General features: G+C 37.3%; 1 protein-coding gene across 2 annotated transcripts; it reads right to left on the reverse strand.

The window, feature by feature from the left end:
* Nucleotides 1-2,118: 2,118 nt before the first annotated feature.
* Nucleotides 2,119-22,483, reverse strand: Aps (diphosphoinositol polyphosphate phosphohydrolase 1 Aps). 2 transcript variants are annotated; one of them, XM_083129640.1, is made up of 4 exons: nucleotides 21,821-22,483; nucleotides 12,247-12,417; nucleotides 6,384-6,468; nucleotides 2,119-2,511 (listed from the first exon to the last, which is right to left on the reverse strand). In XM_083129640.1, exons 1-4 carry the CDS (start codon nucleotides 21,917-21,919, stop codon nucleotides 2,393-2,395), a joined length of 474 nt encoding a protein of 157 aa, XP_082985766.1. In that variant the 5' UTR covers nucleotides 21,920-22,483; the 3' UTR covers nucleotides 2,119-2,392. The 2 variants fall into 2 exon arrangements, with proteins under 2 accessions (XP_082985766.1, XP_082985774.1); XM_083129648.1 differs by having other exon boundaries at nucleotides 12,262-12,417; nucleotides 21,821-22,479.
* Nucleotides 22,484-23,794: the final 1,311 nt, after the last annotated feature.

The raw sequence follows: 23,794 nt of genomic DNA on the forward strand, positions 1-23,794 counted from the left end.
ATCATCATATATCCTCACCTTTGCAATTAGCCCAAAGTGGCAGAAAGGTGAAGTAAAATAAATCATTCATTCATACCGAAAAGAGGAAAACGCTCTGGAGCTGGTTGAATTTTACACACAAAGGGAGCATGGACAATGCAATCAGCTGCTTGACGTAATCCTGACCCAGTTTTGCTAAAATGTGCAGCATTCTTCAACACTTGTCATCACCTTTATTCAGTGCCAAGTGTGTATATCATCATGATGGGGAACCCAATACACAGCGAAAGCAGACATAATATGTACAGGCATGAATATTTAGTTTTTTGCAACAATGTTAATTTTTTCATGGCTTTCAAAGGTGTGGCATGCATTTTCTTACCATGTTTTGTCATGAAATGATGCGAAATAAACGCTTAACACGAAACTTAAAGAGTTGTGAAACCAGAAAATTTGTTAATTCTGCTGTAAAAAGCAAAAATGGATGCCTTTACGCAGAAATAAACTTATTACTTTGACAACTAATAAATGTACTATTAGGAGGGTAAAGTTAATTTTGTGTAATATATAGATTTTAGGGATGGGCTGTTATGAAATTTTGGCTGATAAAGTAATGATACAAAATTTACAGATATCGATATTCTACCGATCCAATATAAAATTAGAAATGGTCCTTGAAGAACCTGAAAGGTTCATTGACCTCCTTAATAAATATGTTTCAAGGTGACTGCAGTGAAAAAGAAATTGCATATTTAGACAATTACTTTTTTAGAAATTAGAGCATGGAGATTATCCATAAAAATGGCACAATTTTGCACTAAATTATTAGATATTTATCAATATATCGGATCGCTAAAATAATAGGTAATTTTACAGATATGCCTCAATCGGTCCCATCCCTAATAGTTTTTAAATCATATTTAGGGTTATATTCACCATTTTAACAGTAAAATGCCATTTTATATACCCGAAATGTGCCCAGTTTTTGTACCAAAATCTTGATATTTCACCATAAATATGTGCCTCTAATAATATGTAATGTTGTTGATTAGTTTCAGAAGGGAGTAAAGTTATAAATATAGGAGAAGAGAGTGATAAAACCCTGCTCACTTTAGTTTGAGAGTTTGCCGAGGTTTTTCTCAGTATGACTGCACATGCTTCTTGAATATACCTATTTTTCATCTGACCAAATTTTATTTAAACTTAAGTTCTAATCAACTGTTAGCAAATCAGAGTAACAAATAACAAAACTGAATGTTCATAAACTCATTTATTCAAAAAACACAGCATTATGGACAATCCACAAATAATACCCTCCCTACCCTCTCTGAGCTGTGACCCCACCACAGCATCTATTCATCTTGATATGAAAGAGTACTGCAAATTATAAAACCAAGTATATACTTCCAGTATTATCTTTGAAGTTACAGTGTTTGTATTAACTAAATTTCATGCTGGCATGCACCCATTCTGACAATTTTAGTAGACAAATTCATTATTATAAACATTTCATTTGCATAGAATTGCAGCCAACCACAAGCACACAGGTTTCATTGTTCACAAAAACTGTATAATGTCTAGAGAAATAAAATGTCTTGAAATTTTTTGAGCCGACTTCATTACAAAAATGTATTAAAAAACCCAAAACTTGGTACCTGCTTCCTTCCTCAGTCATTTGTTCCTTCTGTTAAAATAATTATTTGTACAGCATTTTTCTAATGTGAAAGCTTGTATGGCATATAATAAGCTTTTGTTTGTTCCAGTAATGACATTTAACTAACCTCTAGTACAAAATGGTAAACCATAGTTCTATACAGAGCTGCCCAATTAGTGAACAGAGGAAAAAAAGCCTACTGGTGTTATCTTCATTGGACTTTTAAAAGCCTAGGGCTTCAAAATATTTCTTTAAATGAAAATTATGAGTTTCCAATTGCCAGGTCAATATTGGAAATACTGTGATGCTACATGTTTTCACACTGAATGTTGTTTAGCTTTAGCAAACTCATTAACAAAATATCATACAACTTCTACATAATTTATTTCTACTGCTACAGTCTGTTTTAGTAAAAAGGACACAACGTATAAGTTTTGTTCATTATATTATGTACAGCTGCTTTTTTTTTTTTTGCTTTTTTTAAAAATTATATGTCAAGCCCTGTTTTGAGGCAAATTAATATAGCAATTATATTATGGCATTACATGGAAAAATAATATTAAATTGCGAATTAAGTTTCAAGAAAATATTACACAACAGCCACTTGCGAAGAAAAAAAACATACTGCAAGATGGAACCGATTAGCACTAGGCAGTAATCATAGTGCCCTCACTCGTGATGCACACTAGCCACGGCTACTATCACTACTGCCCTGCTATATCTGCCGTGGCTCGTCACCAAACATGGCCAATGATATCTTCAAGTCACTTTATCATTCTTGCATTTTATCAGTGCCTCTAGGTACGTGAACTGGACTGGCTTGTGAAGCGACAGCTGTTGTAATGCTTCCTCGATAGTGAACCACCTTCGTTTTCGACCTACGGAAATGCAAAGAAATAAGGAACTGAGTTATAAATACAGAAAATAAACTATCAAAGCCAAGAAAAATACCAGCTTTAGACTAGATTCCTCCATTTGACATACATGTGTCTTTCTCACTCAGCATTTTTTTGAGTGAGGAGCCAGATCAGTGAGAGTGGGTGTGTATGTATACAGTGGCGGCTATTTGGGGGACCTGGAGACAGTTGATCCAAACTTTTTTGTCCCCGTACTATGGCCTCTTAATGCTTGTCTACCAAGAGAAAATAACTGCCCTTGCCCCCCTTCCAAGTTTTGGCACCCAAACATTGATACTGGTCAGAAGTATTTGGATAGTTCTGAGTTTCGCAAATTAAAAATGTTTTCAGATTTACTTTATTTTCTCATACCACAACCATTGAACAGCCACGATAATTCCATGTTTAGAAAATAATACAGGGTGTCCGAATTGAAATGCCCTAATTTCAAATACTTATATTAAACATAATATACAGGCAAGAACAGTGTGGTAGGTGGTATATGGTAGCTTAGCTGTGGAAATTTTAAATGGGTAATGAATAGTATGGATTCGTTTATTTTGTATCGTTCCAGGGGGTGAAAAGTGAAAATGACAACCAATGCTGAAAAGGCACACTTTTCACCCACTGGAACGATACAAAATAAACGAATCCTTACTATTCATTACCCATTTAAAATTTCCACCACAGCTAAGCTACCATATACCACCTACCAGACTGTTCTTGCCTGTATATTGTGTTTCATATAAGTATTTGAAATTTGGGTGTTTCAATTTGGACACCCTGTATATTTATAAATTAAATTATACGCATTAGCAATTATTATTACAATAAAGAATTCTAAATGTGAGTTAACCCATAGCCTGCTACGAAGGATTGTAGCAAACTATGATTAACCAAAAACAAGAGAGAGAGACATTTTCACCTGGTAGCCAGTAGCAGCTATTGGGTGCCAGGGCAATTTACTTTCTCTTATAGTAGACAAGTGTTTTTAGTTTTAGGTCCACTTTTTATGCACAGATAACACTAATTGGGATTGGACCTAGTGCCTCATCATGCTCCCCACTCTCCAATCACCGCCACTGCTGCTAGCCTCACATCAATGATTATAAAACTAAAAGTACCCAATATCGCAGACTACAGACTTCTGGAGACTCTCTATGCAACAAACACATTCATTTATGCAAGGACAAAACTGAAATTTTTACAAGTTTGAAAAATCGTCGATGTTATTTTTATAGCATTTTATAGGTTCACATTTAAAAATTTCATGGCTCGAAGGTGGGGGCATGGCCTCTCCCCTGGGTATGGGCCTGTTCCCACTGCATCCTAACACAGAGTACTGAGAATTTAATTCATCAATATCATGTTGCAACTGGGAGTGATACAATACCAATACTCTTGCTGAATCCCACCGATACTGATAGTTGAAATTTGTACCAAGTAATTTAGAATACTTATAAAATGTTAATGTATTGGTATCACAAAGTATATTTTGGAATTTATTTAGATACCGGCTGATGCTTTTCCAGCATTTTGGCGTTTCACGGAGTCCGAAAAAACACACTGCACATGAGACTTTCACAGTGTCTAATTAATCTGGAAAATGTGAAAAATTCGAAGTTTATTTTTACTTTGTACCAGTTTTATGTGAAAAACTGGATTTCATGATTACATCACATGTATCTTGATATCTGATGTCATTCTTGTATGCTTGATGCATATAACTGTAGTGGAATACTTACAAACTAATATTTATTAATATTAATTATTCCAATTTTCAAGTATCAGTATCGGCACCAGTATATAGGTATCAGTTCGAAGTGGTATCGGTTAAGCTCTAGATAATACATAAATTTTCCATTGGAACCATACAACAATCTACCAAAGTTTTGCTTTAAAATATGCACGACTTCAAATTCCATTTCTGCCCACAATTTGTTGCAAAAATAATTAAAATCATGCATTCTGCAGACTCCTTGAGACTCGAAAAAATTATCTGTGATTAAAATTCAACCAACACTTTCTGATATCCTCTATACATGTTATTTTTCAACATAATCTCCCTTCACTGCTACGGTCTTACGCCACCTTGGAACAAGGGCTTGTATGCCATCCCTGTACCAGCTTGCATGCTGTTTCTTCAACCATGTTTTCCCAGCACGAACCACACTCTCATTATCCTCAAATTTCACACAGTGCAGTGCATCCTTCATTGGCCCGAAGAGATAGAAGTCGGAAAGAGCAAGATCAGGGTTGTAAGGAGGATGGGGTGGTTTTCAGGCTCGTGTGCGGTTTTGCATGCAAAAGCAACACATCCTTCACATTTCTCTCTGCTCTCACTCTCCTGTAGCATTTCTTCAGTTTCTGCAATGTGTTGATGTACCTGTCAGAATTTACTGTTTCACCTTGGGCCAAAACATCAACAAGAACGACTCCAAACATGTCCCAGAACACTGTGATTATCACTTTACCGGCAGAAGCTGTTGTTTTGAACTTCTTCTTTCTTGGTGATTGTGTGTGGTGCCACTACATCGATTGTTTCTTTGTCTCTGGTTCGTAATGGTGTGCCCACAACCAGTTTGTGAATATTCACCACACTTCCGTTCTCGGCCACCAAGAATTCAATTACCGCTCTGTTTGTAACGAGTGTCACACAGACCCGCCATCTTTACTCACTGCTACACTGCTACCGCCTATCGGTCGAATGTGAAACTCTGCACACAAACTAAGGAAGCATCACAGTCGGAGTGAGGAACAGGACACTTCGATATCTTGAACCAGTAATGAGAAAAAAAAAATGTGGGGCATTACTTTTTGAGTGCTCCTCGTACTATAGGAAATGTTAGGAGATAATATGAAACCCGCGCATTGTCAGTTCAAATATGACAAATTTTTAAAGTGGACTCTTGAACACAAAACTCCCACACTTGTCTAATGTTTTGAGGTCCACTTTATGGCCAGACAAGCTTATCGAGACCTACACTGGATATCCACCCCAGGATACGTTGTTGACAAGGCAACAGAATTACCACTTCAGGTACAGCAGTCGGCCCACGTGAAGATACCGAAATGAGGAGATCAGGGGGACAGGGGAAGACCAGTTCATTGGCAGATTTTAGGGGTAAAAGAAGTCTTCTGCTGCAGTCAATGTCCTTGTGCAAGTGCGTGGGAGGTGATTTGTGTGTTAGTTATTCCGTGGTTTTCTAAGAGTTATGGCAGGGTGTAAGGAGGAAAGGTGCTACTGTGCATAGTGAAGCAAAGTAAATATTTCTGTGATTGTGAATCTGCAGAGAAACAATATTTGGTGCCAATTACACAGAGCACCAAGCGTGCTTCAAAATCAAAGCTGATTCCTCAAAATTCGTAAATTTTTACTATTAGTTTTCAATCTAATATATTTTTCCAAAATATTACAATCTTCGGCCCACTGAGTTAACTCTACATTCTCACCATATCTTATTTCAGTATTTCTTGACTTAAATCATAAAACTATGTTTAATGAGGTAGTTTGCAGTGTCAAAAAAAATATGTAAAAGAACTACATTGGACTACTAGCGACTGAGATGAAAACACTTAACATGCAGCAAAATGTAAAATGTAGGAACATTTTATTACATTTTGCACTATTGGAATCCTGAAGACTGAATCAATTTTGGTATTTTAATTTGCCAGAATGTGCTTTTTCACTTTACTCTGTAACCAAAATATATAGATTTCAATTTCTCAAGTAATTTGATTGTACTCAATCCTCATTGATCGTTTCATAAGCAATGGACAATCTGGAAATCATAAATTATCTGACATCCACGTTCTGCTGCATTATCACTTAATGAATGAGGAAAACAACTCACCCATATTCTTGGAATCCTCCCACTCTGGCATTTCTTCAGTGACAACAAGGACAAATACTTCCGTTCGATGCTTCCGTTCTCGGTTCTGAAAGTGAAATTTCCACAATTAATACAAGTCAGTCATCATAATTATTATTACAGGTTTGTACAAAGGCTGTCACAGAGAAGGTGAGACTAATTCCTGTATAGAAAAACAACCTCCATTGGCTAGCAAATGTACTAGGGTGAAAATTTGGTTCATTAGCTGCCAATTGAGACCAAAATGAGCGCAATACGTCAAAAAGTCGTGACTGCGTAGACTCCAAGAATCATGAAAATGAAACAAAAAAAATTACAAACCGCTAAATTTTTATTCAGAATCAGCCATATCGAGTAGACGTACATCTTTTTTCAAAATAGGCACCATTGGCAGCTAAGCAAGCGTCCATACGCTCCTGCCACTTTGTGAATGTCTTTGAAAATTCGTCATCAGGTAGCGAACTGAAGAAAACTTGCGCTGCTGTGATCACTTCTTTGTTCGTCATGAAATGACGACCACGTAAAGTGCCCTTTAAAAGTGGAAATAGCCAAAAGTTGCAGAGTGCAAGGTCCAGGCTGTAGGCTGTAGGCTGTATGCTGTATGTCGGAAAATGTATATTTTCCTCTTCGTCACGTAATCCTGAAAAGCCCGCACGGTATGCGGGCGTGCGTTATCGTGATGCAATATGATTCGCACCCATCTTCGAACAACTTGTGCCATCGGTACACTGTGGCTCTACTCAGTCTGTCTTGATCGGCATATACCTGTTGAAACATTGCATATGTTTCCACAGCACTTTTCCCTAAACGCCAACAAAATTTTATGGCATGTCACTGTTCATCTTGAATACTCATCGCGAAAAGCAATGTTATACACAAAAACCTGGAGGGGTAAACAAAACACGTTCCACGTAAATCAACACAGTTGGTCACTAACGTGGTTTCCCAACATGTGACAACTTGCTATGGAAACAGAATGAGTCATCCTACACGACGCGACTAGTGCAAACTAGTCATCCTACACGACGCGAAACCATAGGCAGTGTTGCCAAGCCAGGAAAAAATCTGTCTCACCTTCTCTGCGACAGCCTTTGTAATAGTAATGGTTAAATATGTATGTATATGTAAGTATCTAAGTATTCATACACCACAAAATACAGTATAATATTTATTAAAGGCCCAGGCACCTGACGTCTGTGGTTTACAAACGATTCCGGAATACACAGATTAGTCAGCTTCCGGTGTGAATTTGTTGAGATAGACCAAACTTAGTTCTTAGAGGTTATTTCACAGAGTACTTACGTCTTCGATGTAACTACTTAGATATTTACTTCACTTGGCGATAAACACGCTGAAAAACACTAACGTTGAACACTTAGGGGGAGTTGGGGGGAAAGCACCAATCTTGCTGATACCAAGTTCGACGTCTTCAATCTTCTAATCCTCCTGTTGTGGGTTCATAATAAACATGTAGCCTCTCTTCTTTAGTAACCTTTCCTCAGGTTCTGGTAGAGATACTGCACAGGCCGATAGTTCACTCACAGTTTATTTAGACACTATATCTCTTTCCGGCTGAGATCATGCCAGCTAGTTCACTTACAGTTCGTTCTTTAGACACTATATCTCTTTCTGGCCGAGATTATGCCCGTTAGTTCACTTACAGTTTTTCACAGCCCGCGAAACCAATAACCAACGTAACACGGATCCTAACCGTATCAATGCTTGACTCGGACTGTCTTCTCTACAACGTACATCAATCGTCCCCAAGAAAAGACGTTAACTTCTCTTGCCGTCCTTTTTCCCCCAGCGAGGGCGGGTCAACTTTTATAAGGGGTGCGTCAAGATCGGTTACAATCTGACTATCACACACAAGACCCAGGTTCAATTCCTGGGGTGAGTATTCTCTGGTGAAAACTTTTCCAAAAATCCTGCTTAACCGCTTCCTGGATAAACCCAAATTATTACATTTACACACAATATGCTCTTTGCACTTGATTGAAACGTATTACCCTGTAGTTTGTTGATTTAACACCAGGTGGTAACAAATCCCGTGCCATTCTTCAGTGTTATCGCAGCCAGGGAGCTTAGCATTACTCTTTCGCGCGGTTTTCTTTCTGATGGTAATTGTTGGTTTGCATGCTAACAATGAGCAGTGAAGAAGACAGTAGTAGTGTTGTGAGTGTGGAAACAAGTGGTAGTGACAATGAATCTGATATTACAGGCAGCGATAATGACACGTCTGACGATGAAACATCAGACCTTTCGTCAGCATAGCAGTGGCAAGAAATTAATCGAGACAATATTTCACCTTCTCCACCACATTTTCCTTTTACTGGATCGCCTGGACTACATTCCAATTTTGATGATGAGTCTGATATTTTGCAGTATTTGGAGAACTATTTTGATTGTGAACTCATTGATTAAATTTGTGAGCAAACAAATATATATGCTGAACAATGTAATGTAACAGACCGAAATACCAAGCCATTTCCCGAATTGACGTGCAATGAACTAATGGTTTTCCTTGGTTTAGTAACTTTACGCATAATGAAAAAAACAGAAATGGAACAGTATTGTTCAAAAATTCATCTTCTTGTGACACCATTTTTTTTTGCAAGCTATGCCTTTTCGGTGTTTCAAATAAAACAGTATCTTCATTTTTCAAATAACGCAGAATACGATCCAAGCACACACCCGAATCCCAAACTTAATAAAATTTGGCCTGTTTTAGAAGTATTAGTTAGAAAATTTCAGGAACCCTTGGCCTGGGTAGAGATATTACAATTGATGAAAGTCTCCTTTTGTTCAAGGGGTGTTTACCATGGATACAGTATTTACCCTTGAAAAGAGCATGTTTCGGCATCAAGAGCTATATGCTTTGAGAGTCAAAATCTGGTTACGTGTGGAATTTCATAATATACAGTGGACCTGTTGACGTGACACTAAGCTGAATGAAATTTACCACCACCTTCCTGTTTCTTCACAAGTAGTTGTGACATTGATTCATCCTTTGTTAGAAAAGGGACATTGCCTTACCATTGATAATTTCTACACGTCACCTCAGCTTGCTGATCTTCTTGTGTCACACAGAACAGATGTATATGGAACAGTAAGATTATCAAGGAAAGATATGCCAGCACAACTGAAGATAGAAGATATCCTTGGTTTTCAGAGGGAAAGTTACAGCAATGGTTTGGAAAGACAAAAGAAATCTCACTTTTGTCTTCAGTCCATAGCATAAAAATGGTTGAAGTCAAAAAAAGAGGTGAGTAAAAAAAGGTCAGAATGTGTAGGCAATGACACAATGGAAGGCGTAGACTGAGTAGACCAACACCTTGCCGATTATTCTACTCAACGGAAAAGGTGGGAAAAAGTATTACAAAAAAATATTTTTTCACCTACTGGATCTTGCTTTGTGGAATTCCTTTATTATATACACAATGTCAGGAGGCACAAAGAGATGTACACTTATGTACAGATTAGCAGTAGTTGAAAACATAATGGAACAATACCATTCTGCTAATATGAAGCCAAAACCGGGACGGCCTAGTGCAATGCCTTCTCCATTGAGACTGAGTGGCCGCCACTTCCCAGAATACATCCCACCAACAGAGAAGAAGGCAAATGCTACAAGGCAGTGTGCAGCAGGGTTCGAGATGCAAATGGCAAAAAGATTAGCCGGGAATGACACTTCTATTGTCCAGTGTGTGTTGTGGCACTTTGTGTAGTTCCATGTTTTCGTGTATATCACACAGTAGCTGTTACAGTGGCAGACATTCAAATAAAATGACTTAAAATTATTGTATCTCTCTTATTGTTTTGCTAATACTAAACACTTTTATATAAGAAGGCATATTTTTTTCCAAATTTTCAGCACACATTAGAATTATTGTATCCTTCTTATTGTATTACAAAGTGCTAAAAACCTTTAGAAAAGAAGGCATCATTTTATTCTTGCAATTATGTTTGTAACTGTTCACAAGAAAACTCATGATAAAAGGAGTAGCTTTTTATTGTATTATTGTATAAAATTGTATTATTATTAAATTGTATTTTAGCTTTGTTTTTGTTCAGTAACAAATGGCTACAGATTTTTACCAAAAATAGCATATTTTTTAGCGCATATTTCATTTTATTCTTGCCGTTATTGTATTTTTAACTGTGCCCAAAATAACTCAGGATAATCCAGAAGAAGTTTTTCAGCTGCTATAACTCTCTAAATTTAGTTCTAAATGCAAATTAGAATTGGTAATGAAAGGACACATTTATCATAGATTAAAAATATATAATTAAAAAGTATGACTTTTTCAGAAAGTTTTTCTGCATAAAAGTTGACAGCTAAGTGGTTAAATCAACTCAGGATCACACTACCACAATGGGAGAGTTTGTGAATTATGATAGCTGTCCTAAAGATCCCATAAAACAACTCCATTATTAATGCACATAGTGGAAAATGGAAAGAGGGGAAAGTTTTTCGAAATAAGTCAGTTTCAATCTGAAGTGCTTGAATTTTCAACATAGCATGCACTGTTGAGGTGTATATTGGTACGAGCCTCAATGGTATACTGCTTAGACCTAAAACACAGTACATGTAGGTTGACAACTGAAAGGTCAAGGAGCTTTATTGTGCATCTCAGATGTACATTAATACAACATTCACTCGAAATGGCCATCCTTGCTTTGACACAAGCCCAAAGTCTGTCTGGCCATGCATCTATTGCGACACGGATCACCTCCATCGGAATTTCAGCGGCTGCATTCGTCAAGGTCCGTTTCAGACTCCAAATTAGGGTGACGCTTTTGACACATCTTGACTTCCAACACAGACCAGAGTTTGTAGTCAGTCCAGTGGGTTCAAATCAGGACTGCTCAAGGGCCAATCACCAGCTGCTATGAAGTGGGGCACATTGTTCCTGAGCCACCGCTGGGTGGTCTTCACTCTGTGTGCCAGGGCCGAGTCATGTTGAAACATCCAATCCTCTCCATGGAACAAGGTTTCATTGAGCCCCCTTTCTCGCAAAAGTGCAGCTGAGTGATGCCTTCAAAGCTAACGCCCCACAACACCATGATGGGAATGTTGCACACATTTCTACTTCTGCCTAACTTCTTGAACACTCCAAGCATACACACGATCATTCTGGCGGTTATAGGATTCCTCTACATCAAAAATTTTCTCGTCCATAAAAAGAATTATTCTGTGGCCGTTTCGACCATGCCATTGCTGCCTGCTGTCGCCTACGCTTTAGGTCCGCTGTGAGGAAATACCCAGTTGTTCGTCGATAACCTTTGAGTCTAAGGTCTTTGTTAATGATGTGGTAAATTGTTCTTGTCGACACATTCATCTGCTTTGCAAGGACATACTTCTTGCGACAGGGATTCCGTCGAATTCGCTCCCTGAAGGCTTTGACGAGAGCTGGTGTTCAGACTGACCGCAGACTACTACTTTTAACACGGTCAGCAATTCCATTGGTCTCAGCAAACATTTTGATCGTGCGATAAACAAATATTCTGTTAATGCTGTTAATAATCTGTCTGAAAGGTCTTATGGTGTTTACTATATAATACCTGAAATGCTAAAATATACACAAAACAGTCTGTAACTTTTTCAAATATCTTTGTACTGAGGTAGTTATTCACTGAATTCTGCTGGTCATTCACTGGTGTTTTAATTCACCAATCTTTACCTATTTCTTTCATAAAGATATATATTTACTTCAAAATAGAATTCAATGAAACCCAACATTACGAGTAATTCATTCATACAATTTGCTTGGATTCACTTTGTTGTTTTTGAAATAAAGTTGTGGTAAAATGTTCTTAACTGGTCATTTACTGGTGCACTCACCCTATTTATGCTCACCTCAAAAGTACCCAAGGTGCGGCCCAACTTCCCACGAACTCCTGCTTCCTCCATAACTTCACGAATAGCTGTAACACTAGGCTCCTCCTCTGGCTCCACCCCTCCCCCTGGAACTATCCAATAATCTGGTCGCCTAGATGAGGAGACAAGTAGGACCTGGAGTAGAAGATGACAAGTACTATGTGAAAAATGTTTCCATCACATACCGGTATATGTCAAGTTTCATTACAATTTCACTGCAGGAAATGAATTACTCTATTTGCTGGCATGTAAGCTGGTCTGAAAAACAGGGTGCATCTTATATGCAGATACTCAGTTAATAGATTCTAATTATGAGCTACTACACCAATTTATTTAATAAATAATACAGGGCGATTCAAAAATCTCTTCAAATTTTCCTTAAATCGCTAATGAATGGTGCTCAGGATGGGATAAAAGGCACTGTTGTTTTCCAGCAAGATGGTGCACCATTCCATTTCAGCAAAATCGTTCAGGATTACCTCACTGACACCTTTCCCGATAGGTGGATCGGTCGTGGCTCACCAAGACTTGGGCTACTCACTCTCCGGAGCTGTCTCCTAGACTTTTTTGTCTGGGGTTTAATTAGGTAACCCTTAAACACACAAATTATTTTCTGTCAATTTTTTCTTGTTTTTAGTCTAATATTTGTTGTTATGTACTAATAAGTGATTCTGAATCATTTTTTGAAAATTTTCATTCTCCCTTTTCAAATTATGTCCCGTTACCATATGATAACACTATGCATTCACCCCTACAGATTGATTTATAATTGAAAACTTGGAAATTTTTGAATTAACCTTAAAATTACTTTCAAAATTTGATTATTTTTTTAGAATAATACAAATATTATAGATCGATTGTATATTAATCTCACATTTTCTAGGCTAAATGTGCACAGGTATCTATTTAGTACATAATGATTACTCTATATTCACATATTGTTTATCATTTTTGAATATTCACTTGTCATAGAAACTTTGTATTGAGTTGAATTGAAGTTTTAAGTCCACTTTATGCACAGAATAGCTAATCGGGACTGAACCTAAAATTTAATGTGAAATCGAAACCAATGTGTCATGTACCTCCACCATGTGTTGAACCTGGAATCCCTCGATTACAAGGCGATGACGTTACCACTATGCAGGGAGGCCCTTGTCATAGAAACGTATGAAACATGGAATGTGAAGTCCAACCACATACAGTACTGTGCAAATTAACGTGGACAAAGAGAAAATATATATATTTTATCCATTTTTTACTCTTTCTTGGAGATGTACATAACGTACACTTACACTAATATGAAATATGTCCTCCTTTGGCTGCTATTAGCTGCTTGATGCGGTTTGGCATTGATTGAACCAAATTTGAACACACAACTTTGATATCACTGTCATGAAACCACACATGAATCACATTGGTAATGACCTTTTGCTTCGTTGAACAGTCCATTTATGCAACACGTTTCTTCACAATACCCCATAAGTTTTCTATGGGGTTCATACCCGGTGAATTCCCTGGCCAATCTAGAATCATTAAATTGTTGTCAGAAGCAAATTTACGTACAGACTTTGATGTGTGACAAGGAGCAAGGTCATGCTGAAAAATTTCTTGTCCGTCGTTAGTGGGATTTTGAATGAGTGGGACAATTCTGCGCCTCAATATGTCAATGTATTTTGCGGAATTCATCATTCCATCCACTGGTACGAGCCCTCCAGGTCCACTGCAAGTAAAGAATCCCCAAAACATTTGCTTGGGTAGGTGTTTGACTGTCTGAATGCAATGTTCAGGTCGTAAAGGTTCACCTGGACTTCGTCGCACAACAGATGCTTTGTAGCCATGCACTTCAAAGTGAGACTCATCTGAGAATATTACCTTCCTCCAATCAGCGACTGTCCATTTCTGGTATTTCTTAGCCCATTTTAGGCATTTCGTCTTCATTTTAGCTGTCAACAATTGCTTTTTAACCGGTTTCCTGGATTTTCTTCCAACTTCAAGTAAGCGACGTCGAACAGTTGATGCATCAATACTGATCCCAGCAGAAAGCAAATCACGTTGCAGGTCCACACTTGTTTTGTATGGGTGAATTTTACTGTTTCTTAGCAGTAACGTGTCACTTCTAGGTGTTGTTTTGCATTTTCTACCACACTTTCTTTTTCGCTTTGGAGAAAAACTACCAGTTGCCCTGTAGTTTCTGATAATTTTTGACACCGCTGATTTCCCAACACCAGCCTCTTCAGCGATTTGCCGCACAGTCATGGATGTGTTCTCACTCAGTGTAATAGTTCTAGAACTTTTCTGGGTGTTATATCCATAATGAAAACTCGTAGGAACATGGAGCCCAATAAAAGCATGTTTACTACAGCCAAGCTCTCACAGAAGTCTGTTGGTTAATAATATTGGCATTGCACAACGACAACAATGAAACACCAACAACAATGCTTCAAACCTTGCAATTGTTGTAAACATTCTCAAGTACGCATCAAAAAGTTAGCTGATACTACTAGTATAAATCTGTTACGTATTTATTCGATTATCTCACATAAAGAGTGTAAAAACTAAAAAAAATGTATATTTTTCTCTTTGTCCGCATTAATTTGCACAGTACTGTATTTGATATGTCCAATGCGAACACTACTGGTGGACCAACAGCATACCACACATCTTTCAAAACCTTCCTTTGTGTTGTAATGGGATGCCAAGCTCCCTTAGGCGCAACACGAAATGTCATAGTTTTGAGCGATATCCATCCAAATTCAAGCAGGGAGAATTTTTGTATCTGGGAAATTCATGCAGCATATGGATGTGAGGAGCTGTAGTCTTTCTAAATTTGTTTTCAATTTCAGTGGAATCTTCTTATACTCTTGTGTTGATAGATATCAAAACGAAAGAGGTATCCACGGAAGGTTTCAAGCACCAGGCAGGCTTTGTAACCAAATCGTATAGGTTTACCTGTAATAAATAGCCTGCACAATTTTCCATAATATGGGATCACAGACTCAACAAGGCTGAGGTACTGAACAGGCACAAAATGTTTCATGAAATGGTCATCTATTATTACTATTATTTTTTATTATATTATATTTATGATTATTATTATTAAGACGAGAAAAGCCTTTACAACTTAAATTTCTTGCTTTACATGCAATAATAAAAGAATAAATAAAGTAATTGTTGAAAAGGCCTGTAGCTACTGTATCTGCATAGCGTTACCATATGGTAACGCCACCGTTATGAGCAAAAATCGAGCAGTGATGCAAATTCTTGAACAGAAAACTTCACAAGTTTTTAAGTTTTTAATTATGTGTGTTTACTAAATGCTGAAAACATTCAGAACTACATAATGAAAGACAATAAGATAAAAACACTATATTTACTTTCCAGTGTATGACATACTGAATAAAAAAAATCGAAGGTCAAAACAAACACATCCTCTCGCAACAATGCCGTTACCTGGACCGAAACAAATGGTCTCAAATGCAAGCTTTATGCTTCCTAGAGTGACTTCTGGCACTAGGTTTGCCTACACACACAAAACAGACAAGTCTCTAGCACGAAAGTGTGTGAATGTTGAGTGTTACCATATGGTCAATAATAAGTTTTTTGCTTAAAATGTCAACAGAATTTTGAATCATCCTGTATATGAGACCACTACTATTCTGTACATATCAGAAGAAGGGAGAAGCCTAACATATCACACGTTTGTGAATGGGTCAAAGCTTCATGGAATGCTGTGAAACTATGACAGTGGTTAAATCATTTAAGAAGTGTATCATTAGTAATGCACTGGATGGTACAGAGGACAATTTGTTGTATGAGGACTCAGATTCTGATTTAGAAGATGTTTCAAGTGACTCTTCACTTAGCTCTTGAGATGAATGTCTAGGTTTTGACAAAGAAGATAAAACGTATTCTTTCCTAGTTAGATTAAGCAACTTATTTGTTGAAAGTAAACCTACATATTACTTCATATTTGAAATTAATTATAATATTCAGTGATAAAGCTTTTTACTAAAAAATGTATACATTAGTACATCTTATATGCTGTCAAATATGGTAATTCTTGTGCTGATAGTTATTGACAGACACTATATTAGATCAATAACTATCATTTAAACAATTGTTTCTTTTTCCACTTTCACACCAGAAGGAAGAGGTGTGTGTGGATGTATCTTGGGTATATTTAGTATTGGGGAAATTATGTGAAATATTTTATAAAAATAATAAGTCAGTGAATTTCAAGACTTCAATTTTGATTTAGGAAGCACTGCCATTTGTGCATCAGATGACTAAAAATATGCCCAGTGAACCCTACTAATATGTATTATATTAACAATTACAAGATAAAGGTTCCAAATGATCAATGATTTTTCAGTTTCATAGAAGAAAGACGAAGGTAAAGGTAAAGTTCCCCATGCATATACCACCTTGCCATGAAGGCACATTTAGAGGATGAGGAGGTACGGTCCCACACATTCTCGATCTCCGTAATTTTGGAGGTAATGTGATCAACACCATGCTCCGGTACTAATTTTTTTGAGGCTTGGTAAGCCCTAGAGCAGGGCGCGAAATTTCCGGTCGCCAGGTCGCCATTGGCGACCAAAAGTTTGGGGCTGGCGACTAAAATTTTGTTGTTTCAAATGTGTGTCAAACATGCCCGAACATCTCAATCCAACATTCATACATGGCTTTGGAAAGCGAGCCGATTGAAAACCCCGTGTCAACTCAATGCCGACCCCATCTTACTAATTATTTAATGTAGCATACTATGTAGCTAAACATGAGAAGCCATTTACAGACTTTGCAGATCTGCTGTGTTTGGCAGGTAAATTAAGTATGAGTGTTCTACCGAAGTATGGCAATAAAAAGCAATGCAGAGAATTTATTAATTTCATAGCTGAAACTTTGAAGTTAGATCTAGTGGAGAAAATAAAGAAAAGTACATACATCAGCCTTCTGATTGATGGATCCACAGATAGATAGTCAGTCGAGCATGCAAATGTGTATTTTCGATACGTGGATGCAATTGATGGTTACATCAAAGAGGACATTTTAGGAGTAATAGAGCTCCCAAACGCTACTTCTGCTGGTCACTTCACAGCCATAACTGATTATTTAGTATTTAGATTGGGCAATAGGTTCAAATAAATACAGAAACAAGTATTACATTGTAGGCTTAGGTACTGATGGTGCAGCAAATATGGTCGGGCACAAATCAGGATTGGGTGTGCAAATGAAAAATATTTGTAATAAAATTATAAGTATTCACTGCCTTGCACACCGTTTGCAGTTAGCTGTGTTGGAGTTAATATCTTAGAGCATTTGATTCCGTGATTAGGAATATTTTTCAGTTTTATCATGGCTCTGCTAAAGACTTCACCTCTTGAGAGAAATGGCAGAAGTTATAGGAGAAGAAATTCTAAAACTGAATGATATCCACGCTATTAGGTGGTTAGCCAGCAAAGAAAGTGCTGTAAGAGATCTCTTGCAATCATGGAAAGCTGTTGTGACCCATGGAAAAGACAATGAAAGTACTAAACCTAAGGGTTTGCTGAAAAGTTTGAAGCAATTTAAATTTGTTAAGCTTCTGTACTTCCTTTTGGATTTTTAGATGAAACTGAACCATTTAAGCGTGGCACTACAAAATAAGTTTCTTTTGATTTCATCTCTGAAAATAAGAATTGAACACTGTATTTCAGTTTTTGCTGACCTGGAATCTAATGTTGGACCAAGCGAACAAGATTTCTTGGACCATGCATTCATTTCAGGAAAGATCAGGGATGTGCAGCTCACAAACATTCAAAATAGAGAGCAAGAGTTTCAGACTGTTAGAGGAAACTTAATTAACAATGAGAAGGTGTACGTACATCACAGAAAGATTGCAATCTATATCAACAGATGTGATTGCATCTCTGCATGTTTTCGACACCTTGGGTTGGCCTCCCAAAGAAAATATTCTTCAGTTTGGGATAGAAGAAATGAAGAAGCTCTACATGTACTTAAACCCGAGCCTTTATAATGAGAAAATGGATGTTCTGTTAGCAGAGTGGACAGAATACAAACTTTTGTTTCCTTCTCTGACTTTGAATCAGATGCTGGAGAAGATTCACAGTGAGGAGTGTTCAGCAAGATTCCCCAATTTGCTCCAGATTTTGACATTTTAAGCTGTTTACCAGTGAGCACAGCTTCATGTGTGAGAGGTTTCAGCTGTTGCAACAGACTCAAGACTATTTACAGGAACTCTCTAAAGACTGAGACACTGGATGATTTGATCAGAGTTTCCGTAAATGAACCCCCCCGTCAGTGTTTGACCCAGCAGTTGCGAGTTTAAGTGGTACTTCAGTGCTGAACGACAGCGCTACATAAACATTAATTCCTAAGGTATGTTCTTTTTAAAAATTGCTCATATTTTTATTATTTATAAATATAAAATAGTGGCGACCAAAGATTTTAGTCCGGCGACTGACTTCAAACTTGAAATTTCATTCCCTGCCCTAGAGTCACTTCAAGTGGGGACAAGGCTGGAAAAATCCTGACCTTGGATCCCCCACCCCAGGAATCTAACCTGGCTCTCCCACATGGCAGTCTGAAACCCTACCGACTAGACAACCGCGGCTCCTAGAAGAAAGGTGAAGCATCGGAGAGTTACGAAAATGATTGTTACAGCAAATTTCAACTTTGTCTGGAGTTTGGAAAAGTGCAAATTATCAGTTAAAACATGTAAAAACTACCTTATGCAAGATTCCATGATATCCATTGACAAGACAATGCTTCGTAGAAGAAAAGAAAAGTTTCACAGAATAGTGATAATGACTGTGAAAGTAATTTGAAGTTTCCTGAAAGTAATTAAAGCCTATTCGGCTAAAGAATGGACTTCCGTCAAAAGCCAGGGAGGGTCTCCTGAACCAATCGGCTTGGTCCAGTTTCCGTGGTGAGGGAAAATTCTCATTGTATCCTCTTGCCAAATTTTTCATTTAGAGTTGTTTTCGAAACAGGTGGCACACTCAACAAGGTCAAGCACGGGGAAGCCTAATGGTTGCCATCGCATAGCAAGCGAATGGGTCTCCGATTCCCTGCCTCTTCCTGAAATGTGAGTTAAGGCTTGTTGTTGACAAGAAAAGTGTCGTGTACGACTGGACAAAAATCAGGCATGTAGCAACACCGTTTTCCCCCTTGAACTGGAGGCAGAAAGCCTGCGTTTCCTCAACTTCATCCTTTGGACAGTTGGGCTTTAGCACGGCTTGTAAATTCAAATTTATCGGCAAGATGATGATGTAAAAGGTACCTTGCATAAGCATTCCTGTTTCCCATCAACAAGGCACTCCACATGAGGTTTGAAGGCATGCCACGCTTGAGACCCTCCTAACATAACTATGAAAGCACTTAGGGGCATTATTTTAATGCTAAGAGCCTTTAAACTGACTTGCCTAACCTAACTACAAAAGATATTTAGGGACAATTTTGGCAATTTGAAACCACACAATAGCTCACTGTATCGTAAATGGACAGATTCAGAAAACCCACTCACTTGCCCACATGTGGCCTAGATGGCAGCAGCAGTCTGTAACTAAGACAAAAGTAAACGAATGGCTGGTGTCAAGGAAAGTATGATATAGGAGCATACAGAAGTAAAAACCATTCTCAAGGAAGCAAGCAGTAAGTAATCATTGAAACTCTGAAATATAATGTTAACAAACATAAACAGAAATCAAACCATCTAAAAAAATGCATGTGTATCATGATGAAATCTATAATAAACAAAAGGAACTTGGGTCCAATTACAAGGTTAAGTTAGAAGGGTCAGGTGTAGGGCTCTTAGCAACCACTTTTTGTAATATATGCCTATGCATTGTGTGACCTAGACAGTGCTTGGAATTATTGACATAAAAACCTGATGTAGCAGTAGGGTACATATATTGTTATATTTTAAAAATATGGTGGGAAATGTCTAAAAAGTGGGAATGTAAAAGATAGGTAATGGTCGTGAACGTTTAATGACTTTGACAATTTTTGGTATGATTGCACAATATAGAGAATGTCTCCAATTCCTTTCATACTTCTTATACCTACTCACCAAATATGCAGTCCTGGTAACGTATCTGGAGTTAAGATTTGGGGGTCATGTGTAAAAATTGTACACTTACGTCTGTCTATATATGTTGGACGGGTAGCCCCAAAACCATTTCAGGTAAGGTTAGGTTAAGTTAGGCAAGTTTAGTTAAAATTTTGTTCGTAAAACAATGCAAAACAGCTTTAAAAAATATATATATTCTCAACTTACATCAGCTTTTTTCACGTTTTCAAGACCTGAACCCCACATTTTAACAACTGATTCGTGATTAGAAGGCCAAATTTAGTCAGTATACCAAAAATTAACGAAATTAGACACATTTTCTATATTCTGCATTCACTACCAATTTTTATACAAGAATTATCGACTCCTGCAGAATACTGGAAACGATTGAAGCTTAAAGAAAATAATTAGTGCAGTTTAGTTTTGAAAGTACTGTTAGAAGAAAAAAAAGTTGTAATAACTAACTTACTTAAGGATCTGCATCTCCCATGGAGCACACATTCTTTCATTATCTTGGATACAGACTACTGTCATATTTTCAAGTGAGGCTTGAGACCAAATGCAATGTGATCAACTGTTTAAAGCATTTGGGGACATCATTTTAATGCTAAGAGCTTCAAACGTAACCTGCCTAACCTATTAATGAAAGAATTTAGAGAACTTTAAACACAATTGAACTCCACGCATCTGATATAGATGCCAGCAGGAGTCCATATCCATGATGACGGTAAAGAAATGGCAGCTCACACACAATCATATAAGTGCAAAAGGAAGGGAAAAGAAAGCATTCTCCAGAAACATACAGTAAAAAATCACTAAACTGATGAAGTATGTGTATACACATATGAATAGGAGTCAAACCATGTTAAAAGTGTTGTTTTTTTCATTGTTAGCGTAAATTAAACAATCGGAACTTGAGTTAAAAGATCTATCATGCACAATAAATAGTGATAGGGCTTAATGGTAACCGCAAATAAGGGTATTAAATAAAAGGCCCAAGTTCTGATTGTTTCATTTTGAATTAATCATTGCACACACGCACTTTACACATGGTTCGATAAAAATACATGCATACACCATATGAATGTAAACATAACGATTCACAACATATATATGCAAGATGTTGCACAAGACTGCCAAATGAAATATAACAAAATATTTCTAAGGCAGGCAAACGCTACTAATTTCCTGAATAATATTGTGCTGTTGTTAAACAAAAATTACACCCATTCTACTTTATTTTGTGGAGTACTTCATCTTACTTGATTTGCATTTATTTCCTTTCGTTCTTATCAAAAATCTAACTATAACACAAGAAATAACATTTGTAGCAATGATCATTGGTGTCAAATTCCATAATTTCTATACTGAAAGCGAACTGTGCAAGTAGATGATCATTTTATTACCTTAAAAACTTAAAACATAATGAAACAACGTAAAAAGTAAACTTATTTTCGATTTACTAACCTCAGTTTCAGATTCATTTTTCACACAAATGCAAGCTGCTCTCCGCCGAAAACCGTCATCGTCATATATTCTCGTTGAATTCGGCTTTTCCTTCACCATCCTCGTTGTTCTTCAGACGTACTGGAAGAAACACCTTTTGCACTGCAACAATTTGCAATGCAACACTGATATCGTCGGCCTTTTACCTTGTTATAATGCTTAGAAAATACGAATGTCGGCCATGAGTGAGCATTGTCGCTCGAGCTCAATCTCGTGCTCTTGGCAGTGCTTATGAACTTTACAGTTCATTTCACAAGCCATTGTTTTCTGTAAAACTAAAGAAAGATACATTGAAGACAATAATATTAATTGCTAAATAAGGAATACGTAATCACTGACAATATGCACGTAACTATTAAAATGCACGAACTTCCAACCCCTTCAAGCTTTCTTTGCTAACAGCTGGTATAAATACAGTCTGCAACAAAAATGTACCACAAGGCAAATTGTCCATCGCCATTTTCATTCTCTTTTCTTTTACATGAACTGTTTATACCAGAAGGAATTGCGCTGATGCTGGAGCAAGCGTAACCCTATGTTTTGTTAGAACGAGTTTTCAACATTAACCTCGCATTGCAAACAAAGAGGATAAACATGTCTTTCTCAACTTGCCTACTCTTTGTCAGTCAGTTATTACATTTGTCACCGGCTGTACCGAACAGACTGCTGCGTGCGTTATTTTTCGCACAGCGTTTTGATCAGTCGCATATGAAATCAAAATCATGTTATCACTTGAGATTGAAATCACGATTCTATTCGTCATTCGTTTTCCAAATTCAGAAATTGTTCGTTTCCTTTCATTCAAGAGTTGTTGCTTGTTTCTACAATGATAGCATAGGGACATACATGTATACTTTTTGCATACATACAGCCAGGGGCGCCGACTTGTCAAAATTATTGGGGGGGCTCTGATCACTGAAATAAATGAATGAATGACACACTCCCTCCCTTTTTTAAAAATATTCGTATATTGGACTGCAGACCAAATGTCTGCAATTTCCTGATAGTTTCGGAATTTCTGCGATAAGAAACTACATTGAGACTGTCAAATCAGTTATTTTTCCCCCTAGAGTCATCTTAGAGATATTGGGTTTTAAAAATGCAGTGACACAAGATGAACAGAAAAGTGTCAATACTAGCGTGACTTTGTGACTACATACACACAACTTTGTCGGGTCCAGCACCCCCTGCTCCCCAACAAGTTTCAGGCCAGCAGTGTCCTGGATTTTCACTTACGAAATAAAGCAACCCTAATCATACCAAAAGTTGATCCATCCCCCCCCCCCCCACGTGAACTATATATACGCCCATGTGCATAACAATATCCAATACCGAAATGGTATATATTTTGAATTTTATACTGCGAAAAAAGCCGCCTCATCTTGGTACCCTGAAAGCATTAATTGGTTGGTTCACAACTTCACCACTAAACATCCTATCGAGACGAGACATGGCAGCCTTTGTCTCGCTCTCGTTGAGAGTTGTAAATGTCTGTCTCGTGTTTATTTGTAAACGTCTCATTGACAGTCTCGTCTCGATTTATAAACATCCGTCTCGGTTTGGGAGGGCAATTCTCGTTCTCGTCTCAAGTCTTCGAAAAATATAGAATTAACTACGTATGCAAAGGCTTATCATTAGGGCTCGGAAGTTGAAGACCTATAAATTGCCAAAAAAGGACCTATAAAAAGACCTAAAAATACCAAAAATTACCTAAAAACGAAAAAAAGGACGTATAAATGTGATCCAAATTAATTAATAACTTCAGTTTTAATTACATATTTAATTAATAAAAATTTCGAAATTCTGGTGGTATGGAACACACAGTGCGAAAAAACTATATGAATGAATTGCATCTTCTTCCAGATATTACATATTTTTTAGATTAACATAATTTGAAAAATCATATTTGAAGAATCATATTTGGCCTAACCACAC

The sequence above is a fragment of the Lepisma saccharinum genome, chromosome 1, assembly GCF_977018435.1.
Source record: "Lepisma saccharinum chromosome 1, izLepSacc3.1, whole genome shotgun sequence".
Taxonomy (NCBI): domain Eukaryota; kingdom Metazoa; phylum Arthropoda; class Insecta; order Zygentoma; family Lepismatidae; genus Lepisma; species Lepisma saccharinum.

Coding starts and splice junctions, on each gene's coding strand:
- Aps (XM_083129640.1), bottom strand. CDS start 21,919: ATGGTGAAGGAAAAGCCGAATTCAACGAGAATATATGACGATGACGGT. Junction 6,469..12,246: donor TTGAGGTGAGCATAAATAGG/GTGAGTGCACCA, acceptor TTTCACTTTCAG/AACCGAGAACGGAAGCATCG. Junction 2,512..6,383: donor GGAGGATTCCAAGAATATGG/GTGAGTTGTTTT, acceptor GCATTTCCGTAG/GTCGAAAACGAAGGTGGTTC.